Source organism: Neurospora hispaniola, assembly GCF_033458365.1.
Source record: "Neurospora hispaniola strain FGSC 10403 chromosome Unknown B0T23scaffold_4, whole genome shotgun sequence".
Classification (NCBI taxonomy): Eukaryota; Fungi; Ascomycota; class Sordariomycetes; order Sordariales; family Sordariaceae; genus Neurospora; species Neurospora hispaniola.
Genome location: NW_026944409.1, coordinates 680,591 through 700,924, shown reverse-complemented (window position 1 = coordinate 700,924; position 20,334 = coordinate 680,591). Strand labels below are relative to the sequence as shown.

At 51.0% G+C, this 20,334-nt stretch overlaps 6 protein-coding genes and 1 non-coding gene across 7 annotated transcripts; 5 read left to right on the top strand and 2 right to left on the bottom strand.

Annotated features, from left to right (window-relative positions):
- Positions 1–133: 133 nt before the first annotated feature.
- Positions 134–2,178, bottom strand: B0T23DRAFT_135873 (cryptococcal mannosyltransferase 1-domain-containing protein). Its single transcript, XM_062832273.1, has 2 exons — positions 1,498–2,178; positions 134–1,391 (listed from the first exon to the last, which is right to left on the bottom strand). Exons 1-2 carry the CDS (start codon positions 1,787–1,789, stop codon positions 265–267), a joined length of 1,419 nt encoding a protein of 472 aa, XP_062692642.1. The 5' UTR covers positions 1,790–2,178; the 3' UTR covers positions 134–264.
- Positions 2,179–3,547: 1,369 nt separating this feature from the next.
- Positions 3,548–3,618, top strand: B0T23DRAFT_t216. Its single transcript has one exon. It is a non-coding gene; the product is annotated as a tRNA-Gly (tRNA).
- Positions 3,619–4,541: 923 nt separating this feature from the next.
- On the top strand, positions 4,542–5,675 carry B0T23DRAFT_412318 (uncharacterized protein; the record flags this gene model as incomplete). The annotated part of the gene is made up of 2 exons (XM_062839481.1): positions 4,542–4,792; positions 4,885–5,675. Exons 1-2 carry the CDS (start codon positions 4,648–4,650, stop codon positions 5,673–5,675), a joined length of 936 nt encoding a protein of 311 aa, XP_062692641.1. The 5' UTR covers positions 4,542–4,647.
- A 2,971-nt stretch (positions 5,676–8,646) lies between these two features.
- On the top strand, positions 8,647–10,598 carry B0T23DRAFT_404284 (uncharacterized protein; the record flags this gene model as incomplete). The annotated part of the gene is made up of 3 exons (XM_062838881.1): positions 8,647–8,852; positions 9,704–10,158; positions 10,231–10,598. 3 exons carry the CDS (start codon positions 8,647–8,649, stop codon positions 10,596–10,598), a joined length of 1,029 nt encoding a protein of 342 aa, XP_062692640.1.
- A 552-nt stretch (positions 10,599–11,150) lies between these two features.
- Positions 11,151–12,527, top strand: B0T23DRAFT_441654 (uncharacterized protein; the record flags this gene model as incomplete). Its single annotated transcript, XM_062840785.1, has 3 exons — positions 11,151–11,699; positions 11,871–12,077; positions 12,142–12,527. Exons 1-3 carry the CDS (start codon positions 11,279–11,281, stop codon positions 12,525–12,527), a joined length of 1,014 nt encoding a protein of 337 aa, XP_062692639.1. The 5' UTR covers positions 11,151–11,278.
- A 1,693-nt stretch (positions 12,528–14,220) lies between these two features.
- B0T23DRAFT_135843 (uncharacterized protein) lies at positions 14,221–15,991 on the bottom strand. Its single transcript, XM_062832272.1, has 3 exons — positions 15,430–15,991; positions 15,078–15,360; positions 14,221–15,000 (listed from the first exon to the last, which is right to left on the bottom strand). The coding sequence occupies exons 1-3, from the start codon at positions 15,629–15,631 to the stop codon at positions 14,424–14,426; spliced, it is 1,062 nt and encodes a 353-aa protein (XP_062692638.1). The 5' UTR covers positions 15,632–15,991; the 3' UTR covers positions 14,221–14,423.
- A 1,712-nt stretch (positions 15,992–17,703) lies between these two features.
- On the top strand, positions 17,704–19,138 carry B0T23DRAFT_135832 (uncharacterized protein). Its single transcript, XM_062832271.1, has 2 exons — positions 17,704–18,473; positions 18,545–19,138. Exons 1-2 carry the CDS (start codon positions 17,909–17,911, stop codon positions 18,961–18,963), a joined length of 984 nt encoding a protein of 327 aa, XP_062692637.1. The 5' UTR covers positions 17,704–17,908; the 3' UTR covers positions 18,964–19,138.
- Positions 19,139–20,334: the final 1,196 nt, after the last annotated feature.

The following is a 20,334-nucleotide window of genomic DNA, read 5'->3' as shown; positions in this document are numbered from 1 at the left end:
ATTGTTGTTTAATGAGCCCATACCTGGATAGAGATTGAGTTGATTCTGAGACATTGCTTTACTGTTAGTCATGGACAGATGCATTCCAGTTCCGTTATCTGTTTTCGGGCATTCTTCGCTGTGGTGAATGTTCAGAATTAGCATCAGGAGACATTCCAGTACTGTCAGAATGCTGTCCATTCCATTCCCGGGGAGGACCATGCTCCGAATGGCATGCTTGAGCTGTGCGGACTGCTGTAGTGTCATTCTCGACACATATCTGGCTCATTCCCCAGGCTGCGTCTTGTTCCACTCCTCAAAGAACTGATGGGCGTAGTCAGGCATGCACTTGACCTTTTCGGGCGGGCTTGCCTGCCACTGAATGGCTTCGTCCTTGTGACCCTCTGCGCCGACCAAATGGCTCGTGAAACCCTTGGCCTCCTTAATCTGCTTTCCCTTCTCGTCCGAGTACTCTAGATTGACAGTCGGTACAACAGCGATCTTGGCATAGCCATGCCACCATAGGTCTTTGCATAGAAGTTGCGGTTCTCCCTGCATGCATTCATCCTTTCTTGGTCCCCGAAACCTAATCTTGTTCTCAAGGAAGGGCTTTGCCGTGAAAGCCGTGGCCCCATTCCAACACGAGAACACTTGGAATGGTTGCTTGGCGGAGAAACGCTGTCGCGCCGTCGGCTCGTCCCAAAAGAGGTTCCAGGCAGAGTTCCAGTTGCCATCCGATGGAATCTCAAAGAATGAGTCCCCTCCGGCAAGTGTCCGTGCAACCCAGACATCGTAAAAGGTGGGATCCCGCCCGGCGTATGTCCAATCCATCGCACACGTCATGTCCGCGCCGAGAAAGTGACGCTGATGAACCAGCTCGAGTATATCATCCGGGCAGATGGCGACATCGTTGAGAAAGACCACGGTCGTGTTTGCATCGTTATTATACAGGTGCGCATTGTTGGGGTTGAGCATAGGTTCTAGTGCTAGGTTTCGCAGTTTGGCGAGCTTGTCGATGCGATGGCCCTCCTTCGGGTTCACGACGCTCGAGTTGAAGTAGTATCTTATGTGGAGGGCGTCCAGGTCCGAGCGGAGTGCCTCGAGGACTTGCCCAGTTCCATCGTACGAATTACCTTCGATTATAGATAGGGCACAATGTTCGGGTCCGAGAAAACGGATAGCTTCGACTATGCTCCCCAAAAGACGAGGTAGAAGTGGGAGACGCTCGCGAATGTCGAGGGCGAAGAAGTACTGGATTGTCGAGGTGTTGGTGTCGCCTTCGTCATCTTGGGCTTTGAGATATTCGTAGCGGGAAGAGTTAAAGGAAGGGCATTTGAGGCGTGGGAGTGTCTTGTCATCGGGGTGGATTATCGCATGGACGTAAGCGGTACGATTCGACGGTGGGAGGACATCTGGTTTGCATGGACCGTGTTAACACTTGCATATGTACGACTGACAAGCAGGAACCAATCATCATGGTCAAAAAGCCTGTCATAGGCCGGGTAAGTATCTGCTTACCATTGCCAGTGGTCTTGTTAGAGGCTGGCGTGATGGCGGCTGTGGTCGGGGTTGCTGAAGGTGCTTGGCTGACTGAGACAGCGGTATGTGTCGGTAGGACCTTGCCAGGAGTGCCTGAAACCCACCAATGCCTCTGGTTGCTGTCGTGGTCGTGCCCGGTGCCGAGGCCAGAAAAGGATGATGGTGGCGTGTGCACGTTGGATAGCTGGTCATGGCCGAGATACCAGTAGAGACTGAGGATGATGGAGAGACAGAAGGCAGCCTGCCAAGCAAAGAGAACTGCCCGACTCATGGCCAAATGCCGTGCCCAACGCGTCTATTGGACTGTCGGCTTTCGCAGTGCTTACAAGTCTCGCGCTACTCTGACAGGCTTCTGCTTGCAATGAATGACTTGCATTCGGATATCGCGCCGACGGAGAGCGGGCCACTCACAAGAGGAGGAGCGCTTGTCAACTTGGAGACTAGATTAGCCGCGCTTAATTCAAGCCGAGAGCTGTTGGGATACCAACGGAAGTAGTTCAATTTGTAGCTCCCAACCAAGGCACCTGTGTTGTGAAGGACGAGTGTCCAGGTCTTCACTCGAAGACGGGAAACCGTAAAGAAAAACATTTCCAGCTTTCAAAAGATCATGATCATCGTCGCTCATGAGCAACATTGAGTATTTCCGAAGCAGGATGACGATGCAACAAAGAACAAACAGCCGAAATGGAAACGAGCAAACATGGCAGGGAGAAGAAACGCGAGGATACATCGCAGCGTTGCCGTCAGCGGATAACAGAGGCGCGGCACCCGGTTGGCTTCAGTGAGTAACCGCCCTTGGCAGTGCCAGCCATCCGGTAGCGACCGCCAGGGGCATTGGCCCAATCGGATCCCCTGTATCTAGGGTCTGCAGGTGCTACCTTACTGCCGTGGCGAACGTTCCGGGGCATGAACACACTAACAGTTTCCGCTCAGGGCATGCTTCGTGCACCAGGAGACAAGCCTCGGCGGATGTCACCGTCCCTTCAGGTTCTCACAAACATCGACGGCATGGCGGATGGAGATTGCATCAGGTAGCCAAAGCCCTGATCTTGGAGATCGTGCTCCTTCGAAAGTTATGTTACAACGGCGGCAATGAGAAAAGACGCAGCAAACATGCAGGAATGGAACGCCAAAGTTTAGGTATGAAACAGCGCCATGATACCCGGCCACACAGCTCGCCCAAGGGCCCTAGGGCCATAACCGGCATCACTTCGTAATATGGTCTTTGGTAGATTGGCAGACGCTGTGTTGACAGTTACGCTTGCTCCAAGGGCTGCAGTTTCACCGATAGCTCGTCATTGCCGACTACTACATGGTATGTCACCTCTTATAGAGATGGAATCACCTCTTTATGTGCTAACCGAACGCTAAACCAGCAATCAAAAACGCACGACAGCCCCCTGACCGCAATCAGTGGACTCGATTCCTGAATACCTACAGGGTATGGATGCTGTCTAGTAGTCCGAGAGAGCTGGCGAGTGAGAAATGGCCGAAGGAGTTGAACGATTGTTGTGTGCAAGATATGCCGGTGAACTGCCCGTGGGGTCGATATCTGGAAGCGGCTACAGCGAGAAGGTGTTCCGCTGGGATGCTGGCAAAGTTCAGTCGAGGGGGAGGGGGAGGGGGGTTCTGTCTTGTCATGTTTTTCTTGAATCGACAAATATATTTCACAGTACAAAAGTGCAAGAGGCGTTGACCGGGTTGAATGTTAAGAAACTGACCACCATTTTTTCGTTTACCTCTCTTGATGCAGAAATATTAACTGTTCGCACTGCATTTCCGAAACACATTCACCGTTCGAGTACTTTCGTGGAAGAAGATATCATAAGCGTTCTTCCAGCATTTAGCATGATGCATATGCACTTTAATGGCCACCTTTTTTGCAGTTGTGCCCAGAAACAACGAGTGTCTCGCCGTGTTTCAAACGGAATTCCAAGGAAAAGGCGCCGAAAGGGAGCCCTGCGAAGGTTATGAAGCAAGGAAGCTCATATACTCATACTCTTAGGTAATTGAATCATCATCACTAAAAGCGCCAGTGGTTTAGTGGTAAAATCCATCGTTGCCATCGATGGGCCCCGCGTTCGATTCGCGGCTGGCGCATTTCTTTTTCTCTCTTTTTTTTTTTCCTATATTCTTTCGCGGGCGGCGCACAGACCACTCCTCTCTTTTTTGATCTGTCTTTCGTCCATTGTTTACACTTATACCTGGTGGACACTCGGTTAATACACGACCTTAGGCACAAATAATTGCCTGATTGTTGCCTATGATACCGTTTTTGCGCATTTACTGTCCAATGTCTATTATTTTAGTCCGTCATCTAACGCGTAATGTGGTGAAATTGTCTAGTGTCTTGCGTGTGTTATGAGGCTATGCGACAGAGTATTCCAGCTTTTGATCCATGTCATGTGTCGAGACTGAATTACCACAACCATTGGGAAGTAGCTTGCTTCCATTCTTTGTTATTCGCGCTATTCTGAATAGGTTTCACCGCTTTCTCTAATCATTTCCAGCTTTGCATGGGTTAGTCATGCCTCTCGACGTCACATCATCGCTTGCAGTCTCTCCTTGCCGCAATACTCACCCACACCGGTTGGAGCTGTCGTCACTCCGGTTATCGGAGTTTTGGTGTTCGTAACCTGATACTTTTCCTGCTGCCTACTTGCTATCCCCACTCACTGCTCCTCTTATGACATGTTCGTCCCAACTTTGATACATCGTGCAGCCTTACGTTAGTCACGTTCAGCCCTAAAACCAGGTACCCGTTAGGGTTCTCGTTCAACAGCTGTCAAACACCTCCTTGGCGCAGCGTGAGATGTGTTTCATCCGTCCCAGAATGGATCTCCCATCTAACATTCTCTTCTTATTCGCTCTCCAGTTGAAAGTTCTGACGATAATACACACCGTGCGCAAGGTGGACAAACTAGATGTCCCGGAAAAACCTAACTACCGTTCTTAATCTTCCATTACCGTGGCCTGTCCGAGTTACCACAGCAACTACGTTCTCTTGATCAACTTGGAATTCGACCAAGAATTTATCTCAGAGCAAGGTTGAACCATTTCACAAACTTAGCCAACCATCAACTATTGGCATCGTCACTTGACCTTCTTTGACCACAAGAAGTTGCTGCAATGTACCAGTACAACAACCCCATTCCCAACCACGTGTTGTGGCCGGGATGGGTCGATCCGCACGCAACCCTCATGGCTGAGCCTACGGGCATGCAGTTGTGTCCTTACCAAGCCAACGAAGAAGATCTTGACAAGAAGGGAAAAAGTAAGAAACTCCAACTCACCCCTCTCTCCCACTGTCGCTGAACGCAGTAAAAAATAAATAGAACATTAAACAAGACTAACAACCCTCACCAGGATCACCCCCGGACTCCATCGCCTTCATCGCCTCCAACGGCATCGGCGTCCCACGGCGCATCGGCCTCGCCCTCGCCGCCGCCGCCGCCGACCCCTATGCCTGTCTCACCAGCCCCCTCATTCGTCCTGCCTACCCTCGCTTAGCCCCCCTCGACCTGCCCGACTTTTTGCTCCGCGACCACCACCACCACCTGCGTCTCCCCGCGTCCGAGACCACCGAGTCCTGGGACATGGTTGTCATCGGCCCTGTCTCCTCCGGCTTCTGCTACGCCATGGGCTGGCTCGAGCGCATCGAGGGTCCCGACGCCATCAGGGCTTGGTTCCGCAAGCGCATGGGCCATCGATACTTCAGCTGGAGCGCATGGCAGGAGGCTCCCATTTTGGACGGCAGGGCGACGTATGAGATTGAGGCAAGTGTTGCTGGGATGCGGTACATTGTCTTGTTGTGCGGAAATCGCGAGACGGCGTTGGCGGCCGAGAGAATGTTTCGGTATACGGATTTGACGGTGGGCGTGAAGGACCCGAAGTGTCCGTGGGGCGGAATGCCGGATCAGAGGGGCAAGAAGAAGTTGGTGACGAGCTTTCAGGTGGAGTGGGAGGGGTATGAGGATTGGTGGGAGCCGCGCAGGTGGGATGAGAACGGGGACCCGATCCCGCCGGACAGTGAGAAGGAGAGTGAGTTGAGGGATGTGGTGTATCCGAGAGTCAAGAGAACGGAGCCGGAGGAGAGAGTTTTTTGTTGGCCGATGAGGTTGGGGAAGCCGTATGGTCCTTATTGGCAGTCCATTTGAGGGACTGGGTGGGCTGGGCACTTTGCTGTTTGTTGGGGAAGTGGCAAGCTCCTGCAGCTCGCTTGGCTACATGTTGAGTTGAGACGCCTAGGCCGCATTGCTTGAGTCGGTTGCTTGGAGGACCATTACATGGAGAAGCATAAGCGAATGCATGATTGCATGACGGGAGGGTTATAGCGTGGCGTCTTGGAGCTTCTGCTTTACAGGATATGTTGGGATTAGCCTCTTGCATTACAGGAACAGATTTGTTTAACGGAATCAAACATGCGTCGGGTTGCGGGCATGCATGTGGAGAGAGGGTGGTATCTTGCATCATTCGCTCTTTCCGTCGGTTATTTTGCTCAATATCAGGAATTTTGTCCAGACCGCCGTTGTACCAAATGGCAAGGACTTCAAAAGGCAGTTGCGTTGTAGGCTTGGACGCTCTGGGTGGTAACCGCGGGTGAGCGTAAGGAACCACCACAAAGACGAAGGTCTTGACAAAAGTGGACGAACTGAATGGATCCGTACAGATATTTTCATAGATCAGCAGTCTCATGATAACTTAGTGATCCTCCACGAATGCCACTTTTTCGTCCCCGTTTGCCCTTGCCATTCATGTTGTCCCTTTCCTTCTAACCCGCTGAGGGGCCTCTGCAGAAATACAAGAAGCCGTCACGTGCAGTGACTACGGTGTTCATTGTATAGGTATGTTGGCTAGTGACTGAATACATATGCTGGTTACTTGAAGCCCTAGTTGTGTGGTCGCTGGCTTTCGAAGTCGTGGTGCACTTGTTCCACTAACCCTCCGTCAACTTACCCACCGAAGTCTGAACAACATCAGCCTGACATACCGCATGGCCCTGTTATGATCCAAAGAAGAAGCTGACTGAAGCAACAGGTTATGGGATATTGCAAACTCACGGTGACCTTGTCCCCCAGCTCAAAGATAGATTGATGCGACTTAGTCCGCATGTCCCCGGTATCCTTCCACCACTTTGTCCCGCTGATTGTGGCCTTTTGTTGACAGAACCTGGCACAACCCGTTGAGCGTTCATTATGATTAAAGGGTTTGTCTGTCTATGCCCGGCTCCATCTACCTAGGCAACTGGTAAGTGGTATCCCCGAGACAAAAGGCGGCAATTTTGTACGCGCTGTTTGGACACCCCAAAAAGGATGACAAATCGACAACTGTTGCGGAGACCCATGAAAGCAACCCAGAGTTCCTGATTAAAAGCTTTTTGAATGATGGATCAAAACCTAGCACCATTACTTTGCTGTACCCATACCAACGCTCACTACATTCACATAGAGTCATTTTCTTGGGAAGTCTTTGGGATCGATGCATCTACTACCCCTGTCATCTTGCTCAAATGGTATGCTAATCTACCTACATGGTATAGACATGATTGTCAGTAGTACTAAACCTAGCAATGAGTCCAGTCTTTGGTTACTAGTTCACATCAACACTGCCAATGAATGGCTCATGGAGGCAAACATCTTAGGAAACTTGATCTATAAAAGAACTGCCTCCCCTTGGCCTATCAATATGAAAATGGGAATCTACTGAAAGGGCACCAACACCCCTAGTAACAACGTCCTTCAACAGAACGCTCAGTCGCTAGTCCGTATTGACGAGAGTGCGAGGAGATGAACAACCCACCGCATGGCTTACACGACCCCTTTTTGCTCCATGCATCACCCGTTAAGTACGCGCACCAGCCTCTACATTCTTTGCAGACCATAACTTAACTACCTCTAAATGCCATTTAATTGTAGAACTCTCACTAATATACTGTTACCAGATATACTTCAGTGTTGCTGCTTTTGTTTGAGGTTAGAGGTACCTCTTTCTAGACCCGAAATACTAGTAAAACCATCGACGTCCGAGCCTAGGTAATGACCCGATTCAAAGCTATTCATTTTTTTTATATTTTTTTTTGCAACCACGAAAAAAATATTATGACCTTATGAGGTAGTTTGAATGTTATCAAAGTCACATACGTACCTACGTAACAACTAAAGAAACTCACCAGCACTTGATCCATGGGTGGTGCAAGGTTCAACATTGGTCGGACGGGGTGGTGCACATACATGCAAAAACGCTGTGCGTGGAGCAAAAGAGACAGTGCGGCGAGTCCAGCTTCTATTCTGCCTCTCCAGGGCAGTCAGTAATGGCTGACAGCTTTTGAAACAAATGTGATAGAGAAGATCAGATGATAGATTTCTTACACCCTGTCTCAGAGTTTGGCCAATAACTCTTCTAGTTCTAGAGTAGAATACGTGCATTTCTTCGTATTGTTGAGTCAATTTAATCCTCCCTGTGACGATGGACATCTGGTTCAGTTACAGCCCTGTTTCCATCTGTTCTAGTTTCCATGGTCACTAGACTATAAATGTCCTATTGTTGGTGGGTCCCGGGCATTCACTGGGCACAGTCCCCACTCTGTGCCCTGCCCAGACCGCACCACATCTAGCCTTCCAGACTCCGCCAGTCTCTCTCTCTCTCTCTCTTCTTCTCCATAGCACTCAATCAATCGGATTCAACCGCTTGCTCTCGTTGGTGATCCCACACCTATTCATGAATCCATGAGCAGTACACTAAATACGTGTCTGATTTTCAATGTCAAGTCAATAGATGGACTCGGTTATTGTACAGCTTCACAATAGGGACATCGACTTAGCGAGATTGGAAGTTCAAATATAAATGCCCTTCTCTCTCCTCTTTCTCTCTCTTCGATCTTTTTTCTCGTCAGCTAAAGTTGAGCTGAGATTCTTTTTTCTTCGATGGTCAAAGACAGCTCCAAGTTTCACAGCTTCACTACAATCTATACACCTTTTGATTTTGACAGCAGTTTCTCCAAACTTGACTACACCTCTCGGGTTTCGATCACAACTTCCAACACCACAGACAAAAGAATCATCCACTCATCCAAAACCCCTACCTCTATATATCACCCCACCCCAAACTTCTCTCCCAACATTATCCAAGATGGATAACACCAACCTCCCCTCCCAGCCTCCCAACTCTCCCGCCGAGTCTCGCGGCTCGATTTCATCTGAGGATGCATCAAGCGGTGCCCTCGTTTTCCTCGTGGGCCCCGCCCAAGAAGAGATCCCCGTGGACGTGACGGGTCTCCGTGAAGCCTCGTCCGTCTTTGCGGAACTCCTGGCGCCCCACGCCATGGATATGAGCTAGTTCTGGAAAAGTCTACTAGCAATCTTCGATAATAATGACTTCCACACCCTATTCGAAACTGTTCCGCGCATAGATAGCATTTTCTTCCGCGTAACACAACACCCAAAACAACCTGGATGTACAGCGTGTATTCTCCTTCCATGCCCCGCCATGCGTTCCCCAGCTTGTTATCTTTTCCCTTTCCTCTTTGAAATAAATCACCAACGCGTAACAGTAGGGAAGTATTGTCGCTGAATAAAGAAAAAAACTGTCATGAGACCACTGCCGACCATCAACACCTTCGCTTTATATCCTTGGAGCTCAAGGATTTCTTGGCTAAGACAAGATGGTGGTGTTTGCCAGCAGTTTGGGCGAGCAATCATTTCTCACTGGCCATTGTCGACCAAATGGACCGCGTTTGGCATTTGTACGATTCAGACTTTTCTTCAGAGAGGACGGAGCAGATACACGCCGCGCTTTCAAGATTCAGTGGCGACAACGGAGTGTACAGGAACACCGAGGGAAAACAGGAGAGGGTGCAATACACTCGCCTAACGCATATGTTCCCCAAGCAGCAGGTCACTTGGGATTGTGGTCTTTGGGTGCTCGAAGCAGCCAGGCTGTTTTTCATCGAGACAAAGCGTAGAGATCGATACGTCGGCAACGAACCTGCCCCTTACGTCGTCCCTGTCGTTTGGGAAGCGGTCCTCCGTCAGACATTTCTTCGAGTGAGCTCATTCCTTAATGGTAGGTAGAGAAGTTGCGACTATCAACAGCCGCATAAGCTGGCGGCGGCGAAGTGCTCCTAACAGGGGCAGTCTTGCGTTCAATGTTCCGAAAGAAGTAGCCTTGGACCTTGTTCATGACGTAGCCCCAGAAGACGCCCCGGTTCTCGCTTTGCTTCCCCGCTTCCCCGGGAGATCGCTCTCCCTGATGACGACGCTTTCGCCATGAAAGCAATCATTTACGCCCTCGCTTTTCCCGGCCGATTCATCTGCCCGGCGACCCCCGCTGACCCTGCGCCTGGCCAGAGTGTGACGGAGTTTCTCCACCTCGCGGTGGCTATTAAGAAGTACAAGTTGCAGGACAACTGGTTTGTGCCGTGGCCTCGCTGGTTCGAGGCGGCTGTTGACAAGGTCAAGGCGAACGGAACGGCCCAGGAGATGGTCTGGTTGGTCGCTGCTGCTTGGCAGCTGGGACAGAGAAGACTGTTTGCGGAGCTTGGCTTGGACTTGATGGTCAAGCATGAGGGTAGGGCCGGAAGCTACTTTCGGTTCTGCGAGAGGGATGGGGTCGTGCAGAGGGCGCTGCCTCTGAAGTTTTGGTGTAAGTCACATATCTCTGAGTCATTTATGTTGGGTTCAATGAAAGCTAACTCTTTTTGATCTGCTTTTCTAGGCCTTATCGGGGAGCGCGCGGCTCGTTTGCATAAGCGGGTTGTTGACCTCGTTCGCTCGAGGGCCCAAGATGACGGTTGCGGTTGTGGGGGAAGGGCGGAGGTCAATAGCTCGTGGGCAAGCGTCTATGACGAGTACGGCTGGGTTGCTGCTGTTCCGCTGAGCGAGTTGCTTGGAGCGGCCGAGCTGCTGGCTGAGCAGGAGGCGGCTAGTGTGGCGGAGGAGTGTGATTGCATGGGTGAGAGGGACTTGGGTCCGGCGGCTGTCAAGGAGGAGCTGGAGAAGTTTAAGAGGGAGGCAAAGATCTGTGTTGAGTGCGTGCTGATGGACGAGGGCTCTCATTCGGTTGAGAACTCTGTTTACCACTGACTTCAGGTTCTATTATAAAAAAATTTCAAGAAAAGGCAATGGCTTGTATCAGGTACCTCTGGACGTCACTGTCCTGAGTACCTACTAGGGCAGTCACGCTCCCTACAGACTGGTTGTGGGCCGGACCCACATGCTGACAGAGAAGTTGACGGAACAGGTGCAAAGAGGACGACGGAGAAGGAGTGTGGTTCTGGTCATGCCTTCCAGTTTGGAAGAGGAGAATCCCTAGGAAATCTGTGCAGTCTACGAAGGTGGATATTGCTTTTTGAGGGAAACCATTCATGCACTTTGAACATTTGGAGGTCTTTCATTCATCAACTACCACGACTAAACCTTCTTATTTAATGCCAGTAACGTTGATTCCACATATGAAACTGGCTTCCTTTCTCACAGTACTCATTCCCACTTCATCCTCAGTGAATTGCTTCCCGGTTGCCTTCAAAGTGACATCCTTTGTGACCGGCTCTCAAAGACTGTATCTGAAGTTTCCCGGTCAGAGCTTTGTCGGCAATTCTTGAAATTCCTTTTCATCTGCTATGCTTTCTCTAAAATGCCCTTTCTCCCTGGCCAGCCTTCGATGCTTCTTGTAACTTCTCGTTTCCTATATACGTCTGTCATATAAGACAGACCCAGCTCCATCACCCAGCCACTAAGCCAACTTCTCTATCCACCACGCAACGATGGAATACACAAACCCCTCACAGGGTGCCCTAATGCCCTCCCCCCCTTCCGTTTCCAACGCTCTAACCAATACCAGTGATATTCCACTCATCAACCTCTCTCCCGACGGAAACGTAATCATCACCATCAACGTCAGCAACGAAGACGACCCATCCTCTCCGCCTGAGTCACACCAACCCCATTCCCAACCTCTCATCCGCCTACTCGTCAACGACACCATCATCCGTTCCGCGTCTGAGAAGCTCTCAACTTTGCTATTCCCACCTGAACCTGAGCGTCAGCAGCGGAATCGACTACTCAGCCACCCATTAGACGTATGGCCCCAGCCCTCAATCCCGCCAAAGGAGGTCGTCCTCCCTATCCCGGATGACAACATGGACCCCGATGCTATGAAGACGATTCTCTGCGTTTTACATCTTCGTAATGACTTAGTAACTGATGTTCCCAAGCCCAGAGAGCTACTGCATATAGCGCTCCTTGCCGATAAATACGACCTTCATAGAGCATTAAGGTTAGCAAGCGAAGCATGGTTCGCGAAAAGCATAGTCGATTGTATGGCTTTGGGTCCTGAACCTGAACCTGTTGACTTAGGCAGTATGAATGACAACAGTGATCCTGTCTTCAGGCCTAGAATGGCGTCAAAAGAAATCATGGACTTGGTGGCTGCTGCGTGGCTGTTCAGGAACAAGTCAGCTTTTGCGAAGTTGACTGTTGAGTTGGCGATGAGACACCAGGAAAGCTTTACTTGGTTTTTGGAGGATAGACTATTGGAACAGGCGATGCTCAAGAAGTTTTGGAGTATGTACTTTTCTCTAAGTGGTGGTGTGGACTTGGCAATACTAACTTACTTGAAACTGTTCAGTCCTTCTCATCGAACGTACTGCTCGCCTCCGTTCCAATCTTCTCGAACTCATCTACATCCTTGGACAGGAAAATGACGCTGATGGCAAGCCCACCCCTGCGTGTCATCACCCTTGGCACTCCATTGATGATTACCAACAGCTTTACAAACGGTTCGGGTCTGGCAGAGTCAGACCCTCCGGGGACAACTACCCGCCCATTGATCTTGCGTTAGGGATAGAGACAGTCAACAAGCACGAGAGGATGTGTCCTGACTGTCTGTGCGGAAACCGAGAACTGGATTCTGAAGCTGTCCAAGAGAAGTTGGAGAGAATCAAGAAGGAGGTCAGAATCTGTTTGGAATGTGTGGAGAAACCGGTCGAAATGGTGTGCAGTCATCTGAACTGAATGTCCACGCCTGGAAGGTATCTTGTGCCAGGTGTTGGGAGAAGAGATCACCACTTACCTAGTTCGTAGTTCATATCTCAACATGCGAAGTCGAGATTCCATAGAGAGCTAATAGAGGACGGGATGCTAGAGCAAACGACGGCGAGACGCCGAAACCGCAGGTGATAAATAAGTGAAAAGCTCTTCTTCCATTGCATTGCTATCTACCCCACCAAAGACATCCACTTGGAGGGTCCAGATGTCAACAAATGATGGCAAGACCAAGCACTGACGATCTGAACCTCGTAAATACACATCTTCCCTCAATCTCCATCCGCTACCTCCATCTCTCCTCAACAAGAAAAAAACAAGAAATCCGTTGCGTTTGCCGATCTTTGGGCTTTTATCCCTTCATGTGTAGAGGTAATATTGACTCTGTAGTCTGCGTCCAGTGCTTTCCTCCTTCGTCTTATCCTTCGATCTGTATCATCGCAATCCAGACACCTGTCCAGGGCCCAAACATGTATGTCGAACTACTCGTTTTGGTCAGTCTTGTTGGTTTCGTTGTTTCCGATCAAAGGTTGGGCAGATTTGCGGATGGGGTGCCTAAGGTACCGAAGGGGGAGGAGGGATTGGTGCTCCCAGAGCAACTGGTGAAAGGACGGGCGGTCTCCCCCAAGTGAATCTTGTCGTCGAAGGAGCAACATCAATCCAACGAGGCCTCCTACCCCTCATATACCCATCTTTTCGATTGCTCTCAGACCTGCCAGTTCTGGGCCGACCTTGTTTGGCATCCCCACCTCTTGGCGTGGAGGCCTGCTGAGGCATGCTCATGATATTGACGGCATGATGCATGCATGATGCAGCATTCGGGTGGCATCCGGAGCCTGCCTCAACAGCTGTTTGCTACCTATGTATCATTGGATGCAGTGGCATCGATGGGAGACGGTAGGGTGGATACCAAGGCGCAACCAATTTTGTGGTGAATAGATGGAGAGCCGGGCCTGCGCCTCCGGAAAGAGCGCCACAGCGGCCTTGAGACCATGCCGCGCCCCTTCCGCCTCCGCATCAAAGACTTCTGCATGTTCTAACTGACCGCATCCGCGGCCAAGTTCTGTCTCCATGTCCTTGGAAGATTACCTCTACGTAGCCAAAGCCTACCTACGCACTCCCCCTTTAGTCTTTCTTCTTCAACATCCGGGTCCTCCGCGTGCGCTGGAAGGCCCATCTGCTTAGAGGTACCTTCTCCCGCGACTTACCATCCTCAATAATAACCCGTAACCATCTCGGGGACGGCTCTCGGTTGGAGCACTAATTAGCCTCAAACTAGTCTTCGTTTGTACCTAATCACTAACAATAACCAGAGTTTATAACGCTACGAAAGCCTCTTTTCGGTCTCTCCCCGTCTATTCTTATGCCTCTCTCCGTCTCTTTCGAGCTCCCATAAGGCTGGAAGATATAAGAGGGCAACCCCTTACGGCACCTGTCCGCTCAAAGCCTCCCGAACGCTAGGTATGTTCGCCTCTATGGGCAAGTCTTGAATGACATGGTGGTCCACTGCAGCAACTCGTGACCGGGATTGCTTTCCTGGGTGGGGCTATACTTTGAATATCACTTCGACATCATCAACTACCTATCTTGCTTGGTAGGTTCAGCTGCAACACTCACTTCCTTGTCATCGATGCAAATCATGCGATTCATCGAGACTGAACGAACGAATCGACGGTGAGGGACTGGCTACCGCACAACATTCGGACGACTCAGAGGAAGCACTTCATATTCGTCTACATATCTCGTACTACATCATCAAACCACGCCGAGTACCTATTGGAGCCATGGTCATAGATTATCATGATCGTCATGGAAAATTGTCACCAGATCTGTCACATTGTGCCCGCCACCCATTTTGATCCTCCTCTAAGAGCTGCACCCACCAAGACGCACACTCCCAGCATAGATCTCATAACTATCAGCATTCGCCGCTGCCTGCGCAGCCGAGAGCTGCTTCGCAGCCGTCTGGCCGTACGCATAGTCATCCGTGCCGTACAGGTGCGTCATCTCGTGCAGGATGCTGCCAGCCCTGTCATAGTCGTCGTCGGCGCAGGTACTGGCGAACTCGGGGAAGCCCCAGAAGCCGTTGTTGGGGCAGGGGACGATGGTGTTGGCGCTGGGGATCGTGTACAGCAGGGCGCTGCCGTCGGAGCAGCCGCGGTAGGTGTCGGCGCAGGAGATGGCGGGCGAGGTGGTCTGGACGTTCTTGACGTCGTTGTAGATGGAGCGCACCTTGGACTCCTGCGAGGTGGACCGGAACCAGGTGGTGAAGTAGTACGCCGCCGAGCCGGCGGCCGTGTAGGCCGCGCCGGCCATGGAGATGGCGTCCGAGACACTGGTCTTGAGTGAGTTGGTCTGCGCGGTGGAGCAGGAGTGGTAGGTAACGGAGCGCCTGGCGATGCGGGAGGCGGGAGCTCCTGCTAGGCGCTTGGAGATGTGGTCACTTTTGGGGAGTAGGAGGAATATGTTAGCCGGGGACGGGGCTTCATGAGTGGCTGACAGGCGGGTGGGTGGGCTTACTCGGCGGCTTTGCTCTGGTCGGGCGTGATGGTGTACGAGTCCGAGCTGGCCTCGCAGAAGGAGAGGTCCTTGAGCGAGTCGGGCGCGGTCGTTCCCGTGACGTACTTGAAACCCTGGAGGGCCGAGATGTTGGCGCTCTTGACGCCCGAGAGCCTGTAGGTCCTGGCGGCGTTGACGGACGCCGTGACGGACTCGCCGGGCTGGAGGGTCTGGAACATGTCGGGAGAGACGCCGCTACGCTTGTAGTTGACGTAGGCGCCCTCGAAGGGAAGTGCCTTGCCGGCTTATGGACATGTCAGCCATGATGCGTTGGGACAATGCTAAGGGGAGGGGGAACGGGGGCTTTGCTTACAGGCATCAGTTACGACGAGATCCTTGGTAGCGTGTTCACTGAGCACCGTGTTGCCCTTGAAGACTGTGATGGGCTCGGCTCCGGTGTTGGTGACGGAGACTTGGGCGACATGATGGTCTGCGCCGACAATCTGGACAGAGAGTGGGCAAGCAGCCATGGCTGCGCCGGCCAGAGTGGCAACGGTGAGGACGTTGGAGATCATGGTTTTGTGTGTCGAGACTGAAATTGATTCAAAGATGTCTGGATAGCCTGTCTAGGGGAAGAGGTCATAGGGGGGAATACATGAGTATAAGTAGGTATCCTACGGGGCACGACAAACTCGACCATCCCCCCCTTCCTACCCCGATATCGATCTCTCCCAGTCCGGCGAAACATACCCTATTGTAGGAGTCTCGACCGATTACTACCACAACCTCCACAAGCATCCCCAAGTATCCTAGCCCGAGGGTCTCAAAGCGCTGGGACGAGGAAGCCGTTTCTGAAGGTCGCGAAGAGGAAAGTGTGATGCTATTCACAGTCAGGGGTAGCATCAAATCAACCTTCTCAATTAGGACTAGCTGGCACGTCCTCCTTATCGATATGTAATCTGTTCTGTCGAAAGACACCTTACTCTCTTGGCAAATCTACAAGATGATCACTATGCGACGCTGCTAAAAGATCATGCAAGGGTAGCCGAGGAGCCATTTGTGGAGGTGCCAGTGGTGGAAATGCTAAAAGTGCCATGCTACATTCACAGTCAGGGGTAGCATCAACCTTCTCAATCAGGACTAGCTGGCACGTTCCTGCAAATCAACCTAGCGAGGGCGCGCCGAAGGATGCCGAATACCCCGTTTGACGATGATCGTATGTAAGATCCTCATCCGATATGATCTACTAGACGATTTAAGGAAGTTGAAAACACCAAGGCAAAGATCGTACGTACACCACAAGGGAATAGTTTACGGACAGACGAGGGTACCGTTTATCCGGTTGCGGGGAAGCACAAGAGTGAACTGGCCGGTATCGGTGCGTAGGTTATGGGTAATGAGGGAAACGGTTACAAGGCGTCTCTGCTAGGGGATTAAGACTGGAGGATAACATGGTAATGATGCTTGGCAATGAGTTTCCATGGTGGTGTCTTCTTTGATGAGCCTCGTCCTGCGGGTGTGTTGATGCTGATTATGTAGTCGCATAGAATTCTGTCTGAATCTGGCGGTTGTACTTGTCGTCCAGATTGAACTTGTGGGTCTACTTGGTGCCATCGAACTTTGGGGGGGGCGTTGAGCTTGATGGTGCTCTTTATGGTGGAGTGAGCCGGCTCGGCGGCCTTGACTCGGTTGCCGTCGTCATCCACAATGCCGGTCATGGCATCAGTGCCGGGGCCAGGGTCTCTGGCCGTCCAGCTCCAGCGGGTCCTCCAGCAAGATTACCCGTCGGGATTCCGGTCATGTTAACGGTGAAAGAGTCAAGGTGAGGGTTGAGGAAAACTTTGGGTGCAGCAGCAGATCCCAGAATACTAGTGTGCAAATTGATGAGCAAGCAACGTGTGACGGACCGTTACAAGCACAGGAGTATATCGCTGGGAACAAAGAGTAGTAACGGATGGAGGTAGCCAAAAGGTACTGGTTGATTGTGTCAGCTGGTTGCTAGCTGAAGAGCCCAGTAGACAGAAGGCCTGGGAAGGCCTTTTGTTGAAGCCATCACCAGTTCTTGGCATTCCCTTGGCATTAGTGGATACGATCCACACATGGCTACCCTATATATAAGTCGGATTTCATCCTCCTCCTTTTTCTTTCTTGCTTTCTCTTCAATAAATCAAGACTTTCACCACCACAATGTCGTTCACCGTGATCACTCCCTTCCGTATGGTTCAACACCTTCTTTACATACTGATCCTTCAGTGAGTGCCGCCTCATTGGTCTACCTCACTGCTTACATAAGTGATCTTTTATTGGGTCGTAACATCATGGGGCCTGGTTTTGATGCCTACTTGGGCGATTCAGCCGATTGTGTACCGAGAGGTGTCATGTGAGGGATCCATGTAGGCAAATGTTAACATGGAACGTGATTATCCAAAACGAAGAACAACACTGTCTCGTGTTGCAGATACCCCAAGCACAAGAGAAGGGACTTGGGATTTTAACGTCTACTCAAGGTATTAGAGCCAAGACACCAGGTGGAGAGGGGTAGGTTGAGGCTCAGCTCTGCAGGAGTCATCGTGTCAACCACTCACATCGATGCAGATCTGCAAGCCATGAGCATGCCTCAAGTCATCAAACGAAGGGTGTGGCTTGCGCGATGCAGCTCAAGACTGGAAAGGCGGGGTTCCATGACACCTCAACCTCATCACTGGGGAAGCTGCGTTTGTGCCTCGGACCACGTCATGACAGTATCTCCCATCCACGTTCCATGAACTCTATCGACCGTCCGGAACTCCCCTCTTTCATCAGTTCCCGATTACGCTTCGACCTTGTCAAGAGCCGGCCTCACAATTACCAATATGGACGACAATTCGGATATCCTCGAAGTTTCCCCTGTGGGAGACATCATCCTGGTCGTCGGCCCTCCTGGGGAGGAGCAATTGCGTCTTAGGGTTTCGTCCACAATCCTTAGATCGGCCTCCAAAGTCTTCGACGCCATGTTTTCGCCGCCTTGGGTTGAAAGCTCCCGCACGCTTTCGCTCGAATCTCCCAAGGACGTTGAACTTCCTGAAGACGACCCCGAGGCAATGAAAGCAATCTGTTACGTCATCCACCACCGTCCTGACATGATATCCTTTGTTGATGTGAATGCAAAGCAAATTCTACAGGCTGCCCGTACCATTGACAAATACGATCTGGGTACGGCAATGCAACTCGTTACCGACAAGTGGCTCCGTCAACAGCTACGAGCCAAAAGCGTCGAGGACCTGCTGTACATGGCCGCGGCGGCCATGGTGTTGAAGAACTACAAGGCTTTTTCCAAGCTCACCTGGCTTGTCATGATCACCCACGAAGGCAGCTATCTCCGCTTCCAAAACGATGATCAACTTAGGGAGCTGTTCCCCTCGGAAATGTTCTGTAAGGGTTGTCCCACGGGCGGCTAGACATCCACAAACTTTTCTACGTATATTTGCTGACACCTTGCGTGATTGAAGTCCTACTCATGGAGCGAAGCTTCTCGATCCGTGCACAACTTTCCAAGGCCTTGCAAAGAGCAAAAGCAACTCGCATATTCGGCTCATGTAACTGCGCGGATACCCTTGATGGTGAAATAAATTCGGTGAACCTTGACTACCGTGTTGCCTCCGATACTAGTATCTCGATCCTGGAAGCATTGAGGGGCATGCTCGAGGTTGCCATGGCGCAAGATATTTTCAGGAAAAGTAACTGCCCATCTCTTACTCGGCACTCATGTGATGGTATTCATTACATCCTTCCGGACTGGACCGAGAGCGAAACCAGTCTCTGCCTCCAATGCCTACAGAACGACCCGAACATGGAGAAGGCATGCGAGCATAAAGTGAGACCTCCCTATGTGGGGAATCGCGAGCTAGAGCTATTATATCTGTATTGACATCAACAATGGACGGGGTGTTGAGTTCGCTTCAAATGAAGAGCACTTGGATGTAACTCGGAAGGATTGATGGCCTTGGAGATGACAGAGATATGCAAGGGAGAACCTGCGCGCATCCTATGATTTCCTACACGTACCCTACAGAATTTGCAATCTTTCATATTTCTTTCACGATAACGACTGCATTATCGCCCAAAATTTCGTGTCCTAATATAGGCATCGCCAGTTCCACGCATCTCAAACGTTTCCACTTCGACAGTAAAGCCTCTTCGATACCTGATTTTGCCATCGTTCAAGTGATTGAGATCTCACGTCCACATCCTTCGACAACCGGACATACCTATTTGAGTTCACCCGCTCACTATTTTGCAAGCACAAAACAGTTGAGTCCTGTGAAAAGGAACGTAGAACCAGAGGCTTGGCCATCGTGTACCATAGAAGAACACCTCCGGGTTCAAACAGCTAACATGGCGGGAGCTAGGGAGGTGGAGGTCCAAAATTGGTACGTAGGTGTGACTTTTTATTGTACGTGGGCAAGGAGAAACATGATAAATAATGGAAAGAAATATGTTGCTGTCAAAAACAACATGACAACCAGAACACCCTGGGCCATTGACCTCCATCGATGCCCTATTCTAAGTAGGTACTTAGTCATGTTCAAGTGACAGAGTGTTCCATGTATGGCAGCGTGCGGGAAGGCCATGATCAGGTTGTTGTGGAAAACAAAAACCAACGCGCTCAACCATTTATACAGCGGGAGGATCACCGGAGAATCTGGCGCGGAAAGCGCCTTTCTGCAGAGCTCAACTTCATTCTGACTGACAGGAGCGATAGCAACGATGGGGAGGTAATCGCAGTTTGCGGTTATAAAAAAAAAAAAAAGGTCTGGCTGTATTGTACTTACGGGTAGGCTAACAATTCCTGGTGATCAAGGACGACCTGCAATGTTGACGTTCAGAGATCCAGAAATTCTTCAAATGTCAGGTACGATGCCCCTGTGGTTGATAGTGGACACAGACGCCCGGCAGCGCAGGGGCATGTAAGTGCACTACATAGATTGCAGTGAATGCCCGCCTGGCTGCCGCTATGACCCCCTGGAGCCGCTGGTCGGACCTGCTGCGATGGAATTGGAAAGAACAAACAAGCAGAGTGGACTGTGTGACACTGACAACGAACATCGAGATTCCGAAGTTCACCAGCTAAAATGCCCAGGTTGCATAGCTCAAAATAAGCAATCAAAAGCAGAGGATTTCTGACGGCGCATACAGTTTGTTCAAAGAAAAGGCTGTTCCCCAAACTGCTCAGCCACGCCCTGGTGCCAGACCATCGTCGTCGAGCCACCTCACCTGACCTCGAAACACCCACCATGAT